This window comes from Agelaius tricolor, unplaced genomic scaffold, assembly GCF_023055355.1.
Source record: "Agelaius tricolor isolate 1412-34295 unplaced genomic scaffold, bAgeTri1.0.p SCAF_6, whole genome shotgun sequence".
In the NCBI taxonomy this organism is placed as follows: Eukaryota; Metazoa; Chordata; class Aves; order Passeriformes; family Icteridae; genus Agelaius; species Agelaius tricolor.
The window spans coordinates 11554248-11569621 of record NW_027269266.1 but is presented as its reverse complement, the minus strand read 5'-3'; the positions used below and the strand labels follow the sequence as shown (position 1 = coordinate 11569621).

General features: G+C 38.0%; 1 protein-coding gene across 13 annotated transcripts in view; it reads right to left on the bottom strand.

Moving 5' to 3' along the window:
• PARD3 (par-3 family cell polarity regulator) overlaps positions 1-15374 on the bottom strand; it is a 445322-nt gene that overhangs the window by 135974 nt on the left and 293974 nt on the right. For all 13 annotated transcript variants that reach the window (XM_071428678.1, XM_071428674.1, XM_071428686.1 and 10 more), the window contains 2 exons: positions 10190-10417; positions 3222-3438 (listed from right to left, as the gene is read on the bottom strand). In XM_071428678.1, the coding sequence (XP_071284779.1) occupies positions 3222-3438; positions 10190-10417 (445 nt within the window). The remainder of the gene's footprint in view (positions 1-3221; positions 3439-10189; positions 10418-15374) is intronic.

Below are 15374 nucleotides of genomic sequence, written 5' to 3'. Positions count from 1 at the left end.
ATCAACAAATTGTCAGGTTAATTTTATCAACAAATTTGTCTGGTTAATTTTTATCAACAGAATCTCTACTTAAAAATAAAATCAGACTCAAAATGAGTATTTCATATTGCATGTGGAGAAGCATACAGATTTTTATAAACTTCTGATGTCAATACATATATTCACTGAAGGCTTCTCATCAGTGAGAAAAAAAGCTAGTAGAACTTCATTTCAACTTCCCAAAAGCTATTTGCTCAGCTGGCAGTGGCCATCCAGGCACCCTCTAACTGGAGAAGGAGGAACTGCACAGCATTTCACAGGCCACAGGATCTGGCATATGATCCTCCTAAAAGGCTAAGAATGATTCCAATATTCAGATAAAACAAATAGATTCAGGTTTAAGCAAAGCACTGCAGCACCTGCCTCTCCTCCAATAGACCAATGTTTCTGCTCAACACTTTTCTAGGCTAACTTCTGTCCTATTTTCATCTGTAAGAAGACTTCTCAGCCAAATGGCATAATTAAATAATCCATTGTGTCCTGAAGTGTCAGTTTGAAACACACATATGCTCAGGCAGATTTATGTCACAGTAGGAAGAGTGAACTTCCAGCTTGTCCACAGCCCAATGCCAGCAAAGGTCTCTGGAGATACCAGGAGTTGTGTGTGTCAGAGCCACACAGTTTTGCAGTTTGCAGCTCTCCACCAAGGTTCTGTCAATCCTCTTTACTACACTTGACACAAGCAGTAAAACAATGGAGGTGTTTAGAAGATTTATTTATGATTTTAACTTATCTGAATCATCCAGGGATTTCATGGAAATGATGATTAGATGCTGAAGGATAAAGGTAACTTAGGGTTCTCTAGTGAGACTTTCCATCTCACAGTAGAGTTTAATGAAGATTCCAGCAGCAAATCCTAAGATTTTTACTGAACACAAGGAGACTTATTTTTATACATCACACAGACTCTTCTTTATGAGATGCCAGTTTGCATATAGGTAACAAAAATCCCTTTGGTTAAATACATACATTGGAATAAAGTGTCAGCTAATAGCAACTTCCTCCCACAAGTGTTTTTGACCATACAACCTAATGAAGAAAGATGTTTTTTAAATTAGAGCACTGAAAAGGAAGAAAAAAGTGAAAAAGGAGAAAAGAAAAAGAACAACAAAGAAATTACAAAGTTGTACAGAACTAAAACATCCAATTATGCTTTGATCCTGGTTTGAATTTTAAATGTTACTGTCATCATTATTTTCTATCACACAACTTCTTTCAGTGATTACTTGATATCTATGATATATGTCAAATGTACAGAAAAACAAAACATGTTATAGGTAGAAGTAGTAGCTTATTTTGCAGACATAACAAAGCCCATCTCTCAAATGTTATTGAGAAGCCTGTCAACAAAGCAAATCAAGCACCAAGTGGAAATGAGACATAATGCTTAATTCTCTCAATCAGCATTTTCTTCCTTGCCAGGAACACCTCTCTTGTGTGGGCTGACAAGGTGCAAGCTAATTTACAGATCCAGGAGGAGTCAGCTATATCCAGATACCACTGCTCTCACATTAATTAAGAGGAGACTGAAAAGTAAAGTTCACTCAGAAATGGAAGTGAAGGAAAAAAATCTCACGAAAATGTTGACTGTTATGAAGAGCAAACAACAAAGCATTGGATCATCCTATCACTCAAATTAGTGTTGTTCCCAAATTAGAGATTTCAGAAGTGTTGTATCAAGCACACAGAAAAGGTTACCTTGCCTGGCCCATGGAGCTGCCCAAGCTTTCTAGATGCTGTAAAAATTCTGACTGAATTCACAAGACAACTCTCAAGGTATCCAAGATGCTACTACTTAGAGCCTATGGGATTTATCATGCATATTGTGCCTCAGTTTTACCTGTCATTTCTGCTGTTTAAAAATGACAGAGTGCAGAAAAGAGCCACTCAGCATTTCACATCTCCTGCCTTCCACACTCTCCCAGAGTGGGGTGCAATGCTCTGCTCCAGGCTTGAACTGAGGCAGGCAAATGTCCAGAGGATGAGGGCATCCCCATGGGCTTCACAGGCTGAAGGACTCTTCCTACTTGACATGTGGGACTAACTCCTATAATTCTTCTTCTGTTCTATGGCATACACTGTCTAAGAGCCTGGTATTATTTAGTGTTTTCTAAAGGAGATTTCAAAACCATATTTTCTAATTAACTACTCTTTTTTCCTAATTAACCACTTTTTCAACTTACTACTCTCATGATATCGTTCTCAGTCATGTTAAACAGAACAATTCTCAAGAACCTGTGCAGTTACAACACATGTTAAACTAATATTTTACAGGATAAAGAAAGAAATGGGATGAAAGTTAACTGAAACTCCCCTTATATGCTTTCAGAGTAGAATCATTAATAAATAATTAAAATATTATACCAGTACCTCACTTTAAAATTAAATAACAAAACAAACACTGCTTTAATATTGTGTTTTCTTTGAAATGTGTTTATTTACTCTAGCTGGCTAAAAGAAGGACTGGTTTTCTTGCTCTCTCACCCCTTTCCACAAGTGATCAAAGATGTTTGTCATGTTACAACATTTACCCACAACAGCAGGGTGTACCTCAGCAGTGTGCTCCTTTCAGATCACTTATGTCTGCTGGAGAGATGACTCCTTTAAAAAGAACTCAGTGTTTGGTAAATCAGGTCTTTCACTGACCCGTTCTCTATGGATTCTCAGAGCACACAACCTTAGATCCTGTCTTCCTTGAGAGAAGCATGCTGTTTCTCAATCTCAAACTGATTAATCTCTTTCACATCCTGCTTCCATGATACCAATAGTCTTAATAGTAAAGCAAGGAAAAGCATTCATTTAGCAACACATAAGCTTTGGGTACAGTATTAAAGAAGAAAAATAAAACAAAATCCCCAATGTTTTGAGTTGTCAAAGGATATGTGCATTACTTAGACATCACCAAAGACTCTTTCAAAACCAAGCAGTCTGTGGCTTAAAATTACTTTTTCCTTTGCCTTTCCTTTCCTTTGGCCTGCCAGCCATCTCCTTCTCTTTCATTATGAGCTGCTTCCCTTCTATGATACCATCCATAGATTCAAAAATTGAGAGATCAGCCTATATATATCATGTATGGATTTGCATAGTAAAATATGGCCTCAGCAAGAATTTACAATAATGACTAATTAGAAAAATAAACTTCTTTTTATAATTCATTCTACATTTGATTGCCAAGTACCTACCTGAACATGTCTCCTAAGCCTTTCAGCATTCCTTTCTTCGCCTTAATTTTATCCTTCTCTTTATCTCGATCTTTCTTCTTTTCCTTTCCAGTTTTTTTTCTGTCACTTTTATCTTGGCTTCCATTCATGTGTCTCTCTAATGAGTGGGATGGCTGATCACTTGCTGTGGACACAGATTCTCTCCCAGATCTTGAGCTCTCCTCTGTGTCTTCCTCCACTGAAAGCACATAATAAGAAACATCAGTGACATAAGAACAAACAAAAAGGGCAGACTTTTCTGTATATTCCATAATGTATTTTGAAGCAGGATATATGCAAAACCACAATAAACTCTTTTTTTTTTTTTAAATCAGTATCTGCTTACATGGTTTTCCAAGAGTGTTCATTAGAAGTATTAAACTCATAAAAGCAAGGAATTCACCTTTGCAGACCATTCTGCAAAACACAATTTGCACTTTATGGGTACTCTGGATAATGTATGGATTAATAAAGAGAATTAGCAAAGTGATATTAATTGGTCCATTTTATTTGAGTATCTAAATCAGTTGAAGAGAGATTTAGAAACATCTGCAAGAAGCAACAACAGCAGTGCAGCATGCCTTGTCCATAAATTCTTAGTTATATTCTCATAAAAATATGAAAGTCATTAGGGAGTGTTAAACCTCAATGCAAGCCATAATAGACTTTTTTCCTTCTGCAAGTAACATAATAGTTTTGTTATGCTTCTTCATTTCCTGGAGCCATTTAGAACACATCATGCACTGTGATTGTTATTTTTGGTGTTACTCTTGGTTGAGATGGGGCAGCCTGGGAGGTTGAGGTGGGGAGATTTCATCCAGTGGAACAAGTAAAATACTTTAAGGGCAGATAAAATATTCCTTCTCTGTTTCTAATCCAAGACTAGGAGTCCTAAAGCGCACCCAAGGTTAGATTTAACAGCCCACATGTAGTTCAGAAAGTTTGAAAGAAAAATTTCTAAAAGAAGAAAATCCACTGAAAACCTGAAAACTGCTTCAGTAGTTTAGTAAGAAAGAAATAAAACACTTCAAGCTGGTGGGTCAGAACACTGCACTGCATGCCCTGTGGAGCTGGGACTTTCCATGAGCTCTAACATTTTATATCATCACATTTAAGTAGGGCTCCAACCATCTCCCAGCTTTCCAACAGACTGCACAAAGCAGCAATTAGGATCACAGATGCATACTTAGTATTGCCTCCTGTAGCTCCAATGAATACAAAGGCTCCAAACAACTTTTGACAGTAGAATTTGAAAAAAAAACACAGTCTTGCCTTATATATACACAGTCTATGGAAAATAAAAAAAAATTTGTACTCAATAAGATTTCGAAATGGTCATGGCTTATAGAAAGAAAAAAAAGTTTTTTAGTTACCTATGTTTACTACTTCTTAATTCTTATTATTCTGCTAATATTGCTCAAGATCTCAGCACCTCTTCTATAGCCAACAGAAGAGTGTAATTCTTCAGAAATTTCTCATCTGTAGACTACTGTAGAATATAAACTTGCTTTTCTTAGTCATCATTCATCTTCACCTTGCAAGTAAATCACTGAACCTGACTGAAAGCCATTCAATATAATGTCTTCTCTCAGAACCTTGCTTGCAAAATACTCTTTATTCCTTAATATTACAATCCATAGATGTGTCCAATAGACTTTGCACTTATTCACCAAGTATCAAGTTTTCTATAAATATTCTCCAGCCCTGGATGATCACACAGACATATTTCAAGAAAAATATACTGTGGCAGATACATCTCAACATTAGTAACTATTTTTGAATCTTAACCAGTGCTCTGAAGTACAAACCACCAGAGTGGCCAGGCCTTTGCATTTAATTCAGGACTGCTATGAGTAAAGCAGATGATACAGCAGCTTCTCAACTGTAAATACAGTTTTAATATTCATGTTATTGTATTTTAGGAAACTAATAGGTCCTATACATGCCTCTGTACTAGCTGTTCTTTTACTTTTTTTTGTCCCAGCCCTTCTTAATCAGTGTCTGGAATGATATTTAGTTATTATTAAAAGAATTGTGGAAAAACACTTTGGAATAGAAATGTTAATTTTTTACATGTTAATTTATAGCTACAATCTGTTCTAACTAGACATTTAAAAGACTGTACTTGCAAACGAATATAATTAGCAAAAAAAAAAACCTGTATGAAATTTCTGACAAATTTTGAGATCAACTGTTTACTTGGAACTTCACAGCTAGAATTTTAAAGATCAATCAGTTTTGACCTATGTTTGTTCATATTCACATAACAATAGATGAAATAAATCATAAATATATATATATTGTTTACTGTGCTATGCTGAGTTGCAGAACAACTTGTCATAACAGCGTGTCATGGTTTAGGAAGGGTACTCCCCAGTTTGGTGCTCCTACTCAGACTCTCCAAAACATGTGCCACCCACTCGCTCCCCTTCCCTTCCCCTTTGCTCCTGCAGCAGGATGGAGAGGATAGTTGGAGGCACAAAAGGTAAAGATCACAGGTTGAGATAAGCACAGTTTACTGGAAACAGCAATGAGATAAGAAAACCAACAGTAACAGCAACACCACAAATGAAAGAGCACACAAGGAAAGAATGATCGGCACACAACACCATGATCCTGACAACACCTGACTGTTCCATCCACTACTCTACAGGACCTGGTAGGGACCCCTTCCCCCATCCCTGGGAAATGATGTGAGGTGGTATGGAATAACCTCTGGGTCCTGGCCATGCCCCCTCCTGGCTATGGCAAAAGTCAGCCCTGTCCTGGCCAGAACAGGACACAAAGCTCCCACTCTCTATTTATTTTGCACGTTCCATGAGAACAATGTCTCCTTTCTGCATTAGTGTTGCAATTAATATTTGTCTATCATACACAGTTTGCTTGCAATTAACTCAATAGCTTAGACTGAGGCCTGTGAACTGGGATGCCTGTTCTCCTGGAGTAAACACTGGTCTCTCTACTGAACTAAATAGATTTCCAGTTTTCTTAAAAGGACCCAACATGAAGAAGCTTGTTTCACTTTTATGCAGTGCAGTCATCCTGCAATTAACATACACATAATTACTGGTGTTTAGAACAAATGCAAATGCTGCTCAATTAAAATTCAAACCCAGGCTACAAATGAAACTTCTAATTTTTGTTATGTTGCAGTAATGACATTAGGTTACTGCAAAACGCAGGATGTATTTGTTTTGGTGCTCTTATTTCCTTTTCTTCCTGCAACCTCCTGCCTCTCCATTCAGGATGCTGAAGCCAAAAAATTAAATTGGAGTATACTTTAAACATCAATTAAACTGAACACTAGTGTCATTTCATGAACCACACTGCAGTATGGAGAACTACACAAACAGGTATTATGAAGCTATTCTCCTAATTAGCCCATAAAATGGAAAAGATGCACATGAGGAATCAAAGCTACTTAATGTGAAACTATTTTGCCACTAAGCTTCTAGGCCTCTTATTGTGATATTTAATACAGCCCTAGATTCCAGCAATTAAGATTCAGCAAAAGATTAGAAAGCTTTGTTGATCTCTCCCAATCAAAATTCCTTGTTCTTCTTCATGACACTAAAGATAAACATTTTGCTTCTAGTCAGCTATTTCAAGTATTAAAGGGAAAAAAAAAAAACCAAAACAAAACAAAACAAAAAAACCCAACCAAAAAAAACTCAAAAAAAGGAAAAAACAAAAAAAAACCACCCCAAAATCAGGAAAAATTATCTGTAAAAGCTGAACACTCACACCTCTTTCCACAAATGCTCCTTCTTTACAGCCATTAAAACTCACACATATCTTCTCAAATAATTAAAATGTTACCTCAGAACCAGTCAGTGCCATCTGATTTTAATCCCACATTTAGTAATTTAATAGCACATTGTTGCAAGGACATTTAGAAGAGTCAGCCCCTTTGTCACATATGCTACCTGTGTTCTTTATGGCTTTTGTGTATGGAATGATGACATGTTAGGAACTCCTCTATACAATACATTGCAGTGCTATTATTTGCTAATCCAAAGTGGGTCACTGTCTGAAAGACAAAGAAACACTTCTAGTACTGAAACACTTGGAGAAAGGCAAAACAATTCAAGCAAGCAAATGGATCCAACCTCAAGGGTATCACCAAACTGACCACCAGCATGTTTGCCTAGGTTTTATAATGAGAGAAAGTCACATTCTAATTTCAAACAATTATGGAATAATTAAATACAATTTCAAAAAAACTTAGGCAACGTTGTTATGGCAGCAGTGAGGCATTAGTTACATTAGATCCAGATTGTTAAACTCCTACATATTCATATGTGCCCAAACTTTGTCCAGCTGAAGACACCATTTGGTAAATTCTCTGGAAGCCTAAGTCCATATAAAATTTACACAAAGTGAAGCAGACTGCAGTGCTTTTAGGTTTACTGCAGATACAGACATTTTCAGGAAGGCAGGTGACATAGGGCTGGGACAGCTCTTAAGCTTCTTCCATCACCATGAGAAGCAAAAATCCTCAAGGACTGAATTCTGTCCAATCAACTTCTTACATTCTTCTTGCTTTGCTACTCATTTGCTTCTATGAATCTGGCACTTGAAATTTCTGGAATACTTCTTGAATGCTTCATTACCATATGTGGAAGCTATTAGAACAGAACAAAATGCATATTTGTACAGATATAGCTTGGTCACACTTTGCTCAGGCCTTCTTTACAATGTGGGAGCTGACAAGCCTTGCTCTTGCTCTCTCATGACATGAGATGGCTCTTGGTCCACTGGTGTGAGACTGCTTCATCCAGAGATGAGGGCAAAGACTCACCCCATGACATTTTGATTTCACCCAGAAGGCTTTGTCTGGTCCCTGCTTTTGCTGGTTTTGGCTGGTAGGGTTATTTTTCTTCACAGTGGCTTTTATGGGGATGTGTTTTGGATTTGTGCTGAACACAGGGTTGATAATACAGAAATGTTTTTGTTATTGCTGAGCAGGGCTTACTCAAGCCCTTTTAAAGCCAAGGCCTTTTCTGCTTTTTGTACAGCCACAGTGGTGAGGAAGCTGAGGATGTGTAGGAGCCTGAGAGGACACACAGCCAGGACAGGTGGCCCCAGCTGACCAAAGAAGGGATATTCCAGACCACATGGCATCATGCTCAGGATGTTGAGGGTAGAAGGAGGAAGCTGGGGACATCTGGAGTGATGGTGTTTGTCTTCCCAAGTAACAGTAGACATGACGGGGCCCAGTTCTCCTGGGGATGGCTGAGCACTTGTCTGCCCATGGGTAGCAGTGAATTAATTGTTTTGCTTTGCTTGTGTGTGTGGTTTTTGCTTTCCTATGAAGCTGACTATATCTCAATCCACAAGTTTTCCAGCTTTTACTCTTCCAAATCTCTCCCCAGTCCCACTAGTGGGGGAGTGAGCACGCAGCTGCCTGGGGCTTGGCTACTGCAGGAGTTAAGCCACAACACTGCTGCTCCCATGAAAGGATCCAAAGGGCTCCAAAATACTTCCTTGCTAACTCTCTATGCATTGCATCAACAAGCTTAAAAACCCTTACCAGAATCTCATAAACCTATACTCACCTTGAAAGCGCTTCACAACAACAGTTTCACTATATTTTTGATCAATTGAAGTTAAACCATCTGTAACTTCTGGATAAACCTGGGATACCTGTAGCCTCAAACCAGGATTGCTATCAGTGGGCTCACACCAACAAGGCCTTCTATAAAAACATGGTCTGATGTCCCAAAAGAACACAGGCATGTAGCTTGCAAGAATGAGCAGGATCATTATACATTTTCTCACACCTATTCTTCTACTGGCCAGAAACAGATTGACAGCCAGCAGCACCACACCAATATTTAGCCTCACTACTGTATGAAATTGTTACATGCTGGAAAAATAAAGCAGAATTAATTCCATCTGTAGCTACCTTTGAGAAAAGTGACTGGCAAAATGATCTCCTTCGTGGCCTCAGAACACTCTTAAAAAGAGGCAGATTAAAAAAAAAAAAAAAAAGCCAAGAGTTTTTTAAAAATAAGAGTGGAAGAGTGGTTACAGAAGTAAGTTATAAAAGAGTATTAGGGAATGATGCTTATAAAACCAAATTTCTGAAACTAAAAAACTTTTAAAAGAGTGAAAAATTCCTTTTCAAGCCTTCATTAAATTCAGAATAAATACTTTACTACTTCAGCCTTCCCATCATCATCTTCATTCATAAACTTCTAACTAGATGCAGGTTGATTAAAAAAATTCTGCTGGTGTGTGACAAGTTGAAAGTAGTACAACATGAAGGTTAAAAATTCAATGATTTTAATACAACCCCTGATTGAGGTAATTTACCATTCATACTATTTTCATTCAATATGAGTTGTCATTTTACCAGCCCATTCTTACATAGTTCAATAATGATAAGGTTAGCTTTGAAGTGATTCTTTTATGTTAATGACATTTTCCACATGTTGGGTCATACTTCGGGTTAAAGAACTGAAGATGTAAATGAATGCCCATTAGGGTGGGTAATAGCTGATCATTAACTTTATATTTTATTAGATCTGCCAACCTTACTCACTCTAATTAAAGGACAGTGATTTCTTTTTATCCCCTCCCAACACTACAAATGTACTATTTCAAAGTTAGATGCCTATATTTTCGTAACATAAATTTAGTGGGTTTGGCTTTCTACCTATTTTTTTCTCGTTTACATTAGTACATTAATTAGCCATCTTACAGAATATTTTCACAGTAATTTAAGTAAACACATTCCCAATAATCTTATTCTCTTATTTTAAAAAGGAAGAAAGCTGCAGAGTGCAGTGATCTGTTAAAGCAAATCAAGAGAAAAAGCCTAAATATTGATGAAGTTAATTCTATTCTTTTAAAATTCTAAAATTATGCTCTGCTACTTTAGTCACTTTCTAAAGGAATTAACCTATGCCATTAACACTCATTATGCAAAACAACAGTTTACTTACAAGTTTCCATGCCTTCATCATCATCATCTGCTACAGGTTTATCATATGATTTGTCTATGGCAGCTCTGAAGCTTTCGTTGCAGCCTCGTCCTCGGATAATTCGCGGCCGTGGGCGGTGGAAAGGAATGTCACCGTTCAGTGTCACCTCAGCCACGGCTGTCTGCAGGCTTTCCAATGAGCTGGATTTCTTCAGACCTAATGAAGGCCCCACATCTCTGGTTGGGGAACCTTAGTGATTTAAAGGGGGAGAAAAAGTAATTAGAATTAGTATTGAGAACGGCATGCTTGATTATGCATATCCATCCTGAAAGTCTTTGGGGACACACTTAACATTATTCACATCATCTCTCAATAATCTGTAGGGAATTCTCCACAGATTTGTTGGTCTCAGAAGCAAATGAGTATGTCAAGTCACAGTCAGTGGAACTGACAATGTTAGCAATGTCTGGCTTTTCAAATCAGTGAAGAGAGACCAACATCCATTACTATTATTTTACACAATTTAAATGATAAAGGGGCTTTAAAAACTTAGCTCATACAAGCAGCACAGATGTATATCTAACAGCATCTAACAAAACAATTAACTATTTTTGGTTTGAGCAGAAAATTTCCTCTGTACTAGCAACTGATGAACAGAGAGCAGATTATGGGCATGACTCCTATCATGTTTAGTGTAAAAAAAAAGTAGCCTGACCTCTGGTGTTAAGGAACATGCTGTTTGTCTGAGTTTAAAGACTTGCATCAAATTGCTAACAACTTCATAATTAAATGCTTCTGAGAAATATCAGCTGACTTGCTCAGATTGTGAAATTGCTTAACAATAATCTGTGGAATTATTGATGGGCAATACCAGTTACCCATCTGGAAAATAAACACACTCCTGGCAGTCACAAGGAGAGACTGTTGGGGCAGCACTACTACAGCTGGGGTTGAGGGCAGCTCTTATCACTGATGAGAGGGCAGCATGTCCAGAGATGTGCCAAGGAAGCCTCAGGCAATGTTCTGCAACAGCCTCTCTCCATCCAGACTTCAATCCCCAGTTTTGTGGGTTAAATGTACAGCCTTTGTTCTTAGACTACCACCTGCACTGCAAATCACCTCACAACTGCATAATTAAACCTCATACTAAAGTAAAAACTGGGAAGAATCTTTCAGGGGGAAAAAAAACGAAAAACCACCCCATTTTATTGATTTTATTCACAAGTGCAAGTACAGTCTTAGCTAGATTTTCTATAGGATTTGGGAGTGGAGATCAAGATGAGGTGGGACAACATCATCATGGCTACATTTCCTGAAATTATGAGACCAGATCCCTCACCTGTAATATGAAATTTGCATTTTTTCCTCTACCCAAAGGGAGCACAAAAGAGAACTGTTGTGGCACCACAACAGTCCCAGGTGGCAGGCTGTTGCCTAGTTGATACCAGCATCCTTATCTGGCAAAAATAAATTTCACAGCCAGCCACCACTGAGAGACAGAGCCAAGGCAAGAATCTCCAGTATTAACAGTACATTAGTAAGCATAGGTGTGAATAAAGGTGTAAAAAAAGAAAACTACCTCTTTTAAGCATTTATCTCAGAATAGTACAAAATTCTGAAGATGATCCCTATTCTGGAAGAAATTAGGAGACAGAAGGGAGACTGCATCTGTCACTGCTCTTCAAGGTATGTAAAGTTACCTTAAATTGGGGAAAACTGCTACTGCTCTACTAAAACTATTCAGTATTCTCTGGGGAGGAAAGGGGCTTGTTTGCCCCCACAGAAGAGATGCTGAACAGCAGCATGGCAAATTTTCTCCACATCATTTGTTACCTTGGTATGAGATGAAGCAAGGCAGTGAATGCTGTCATTTTCTATTCAGCTATTAAAAGTCTGAGCAATTATGTTAAACTGAAATCCCTCAGATCAAATAAATTCAAACAGCAGCTGTCAAAGTATTTCCCTTCAGCTGCCCTGTTAAGACTAACTTGTAAACAGAAACAAACTAAACATCTACCCTCCCAGGTCTACACAACTCTGCATTTTGGTTCCCCCAGCAGTCTGTGGTCCTGCTGCTTGCACCCTTGGTCAGAAATAAATGCACCCCAACAAACAAGAAATTTTATCTTCATGAATTCCCACCTCCTAGAAGAAGCCACCCTCTCACACACAGCCTGTACTTATTAGAGAGCTGAGGGTTGTGAGGATGGCTGGGGGCAGAGCACAGGGCCAGCTGGGACCAGGGAGGGTTGGTGGCTTCCCAGCTGTGCAAACAAGCTGCAGTCTGGAATTGCCAAACTTCTCAAAATGGCCTGAAGTCTCAGGCGAGGGTTTTACAGAATATTCTCTCTGCCAACTAAAAGCACTCCAATTTAGACAGTGCCCTATAAAACTGTCTAACTTTCTAGTCCATGGTCAAATCTGCTATTCCTCCACTAATGCCTGCAGTACACAAGAAATGAGATTTTATTTTGCTTTTTACTTTTCAAAGTATTTAATTGTATTTTTTAAATTGTCTATGAGACAGAAAAAAAAAAAAAGAATGCAACATCTTGGAGAAAAAAAAAGAGGAAATGGGACAATCATATAAACCAGCTGTTTGACAGATCCAATTTCATATACAAAAGGAAAGGGTGTCCTCTTACATAGCAACTTACTGTAAACTTCCTTATTCCACAATCTGCTTTGTAACCTTCCAAATGAAATGCTCATATATCTTTTCCTAATTACTGAGTGGCTGTTTTTGTAAACAGTAATTATAACGAAGGCATTTACGTGCCCATTTGTGTTCATAAAGAACACTAAAAGAAGTTCAATTTCCTGACACCCAATACAGACCTTTGTGAGAACTGTATTTATGTAAGCTGTGTTTTCCCAAAGGATATCCCATCTGGGATATGACCTAATGTTGAGTACTGTAAAACTAATAATGAATTACATAAATGATAAGAATATTTATTGAACTTGGGTGGCCATGAACACAAATGTGAACAGGTTGCAGAATCTGAAATGGGGAAATCTCCTCTCACAAGCAATTTTATCAGTGTGATCATAGAGCTATGTATATTTTAATGCCTTCACTATCTTCTATGGCTACTTCATGGGAAATCAACTATTCTAAAAGTACACAGTTAGGTCCCTGTAAATAGTGTGTTAAGAATTTATTACTAGAATTCACCAGTCAGAAAGTGAGTCGTTTACCCATAATCTGGTAAAACTTTCTTTAAAAAGGATTCTGTTTAAAATTTATGAGTCACATCAAAACACTGTTTTCTAAACACAAAAATGTCAGCATTTTCTTCCAGCCTTTACAGCCCTGGTGGTAATCATCAGAAGCGTTATCTGCTCAGAATGAGTCCTACCTCTATTTTGACACCAGAATTTAAAGCAGAAAAAAGGAGAGGAAAAGACACATCTACCTAAAGCATATTTATATGCCTGAGGATGAAAGGGATGCTTTTATCATTTTTAAAATTTGAAGTTTATCAAAATCTCCCTTTCCAACAATTTCCTTAGCAAACATCCTTTGAGGTGGATTCATCCCTCTGTATCCCAGCAGTCCCCCTGCTCTGACTGCCCCCATGCATCCTCCTCACAGCTCGGCAGTGCCCACACCCTGTCCATCTCCTGAGGGCTTTGTCACCTGCCAAGCACAGCCCCTGCCCACCACACACGTCCCTGCACTCCTCCCTGTGTCCCCAGCTGGCCAAGCCTTGCCCCCCCAGCCCTGCAGCCACCACGCAGGTCATGTGTGACTGTGCAGGTGCCTCTGCATGCACACACACCGAGGGGACACTGAGCACACAGACATCACACCCAGCCTGTGTGCTGCTCCCTACCCCTACCCTTTGCTTCTCCCTTGTGCTGACACTGTTTAACAACTCACTGTGCCTCCCCTCATCTCACCCTAAGGCAATCACTTATACAGTGACACCAATCTGCTCGGGCGATTTGCAAAGGCAAACCCCACGGTGTCAAGGGATAGATGATGTTTTGTTCTGGCTAATTTTAGTCTATAAAGCAAATTTTTCATCAGCACATTCTTTTAAATCATTTTAAATGACAATTTTTTTTTCTTTTTGAAACATTAGTCTTATGAGCTGTCAAGTCAAATGCTACCTGCAAATGATGCCAAAAACCTCTCTGTATTTCATTAAACCAGTTTTGCAAAGGCATAAAGTCTACTTTCTAAACACCTTCTTGAAGGACATTATCAGTGAGTCTATTTACTTAGTAATATCTGCTCCATTACATTTGATAAATTTTTCCATTTCTAGTTCAGTTCAGACACTGAGATCAACACTTCATCTGGGGAAGGCAGGGGAGGAATAAAGTAAGAAACTGCATCAAAACCAGTTTAATTTTGATTCAGTTTAATAAAAGTTTAATTAAAAAGCATTGTGTAAAAATAAATCCATAAATAATTTAAATAAATGTTATTTGATTTTTTCCATTTTCATAATAAGCACATGGAAAAAGTACCACCTAGAGCTAGTATGTCTGGTACTCTATAAATGAGCCATGCTCAATTGCTACTGAATATACTTCTAACCTCTAGGATGAACTGTAAACACTGCAAGGATTAGGTACTTCAAGTGAACTATAGAAAGAAAAATAATTAAAAAACTATTACAGTAACTGGAGATGGAGAGTTCTGTGCTCTTCTTTTCAGCCAATACTATTAAATCCAACTGTGACAGTAACAGAGTTTGTTTTTATCTTTTCTAAAGTAAATACATGTTGAAGTTTTCTGGCTTTTAGAGTTCATTAAAGCATAGTTCACCACACATTTGAAGCTTTTTTTTTCATAGAACCAGACAATTTTTAAGCCAAACCACAGTAAGTGGTTTGTTTAACAGCTACATCCATCTTCAGTAATGGAAGATATCCAGTGTTTATATACAAAACCTGGTTAAAAGCACACAAGATAAATAAAACAAAAGTACAGCAAAAGGTGTTTTCCTTTTTTCCAGCCACTGAAATTTTTTTCCAGTACATTTGCTGTGCACAAAATATGTAACTGCCTAGTCCAGACAGCATGGTCATGCTCTTTCACCCAAGTTGTCCAACTTGTCTCTTTTTATGGAATTTAATCCAGGTGTTACACATAAAGCAAAACTACACTCAGTTCATACCACCCTCTACTGATACCACCAAGACCACTATGCACTTTTAAAACCTGAGGACAGATTTTACACCATTCTAA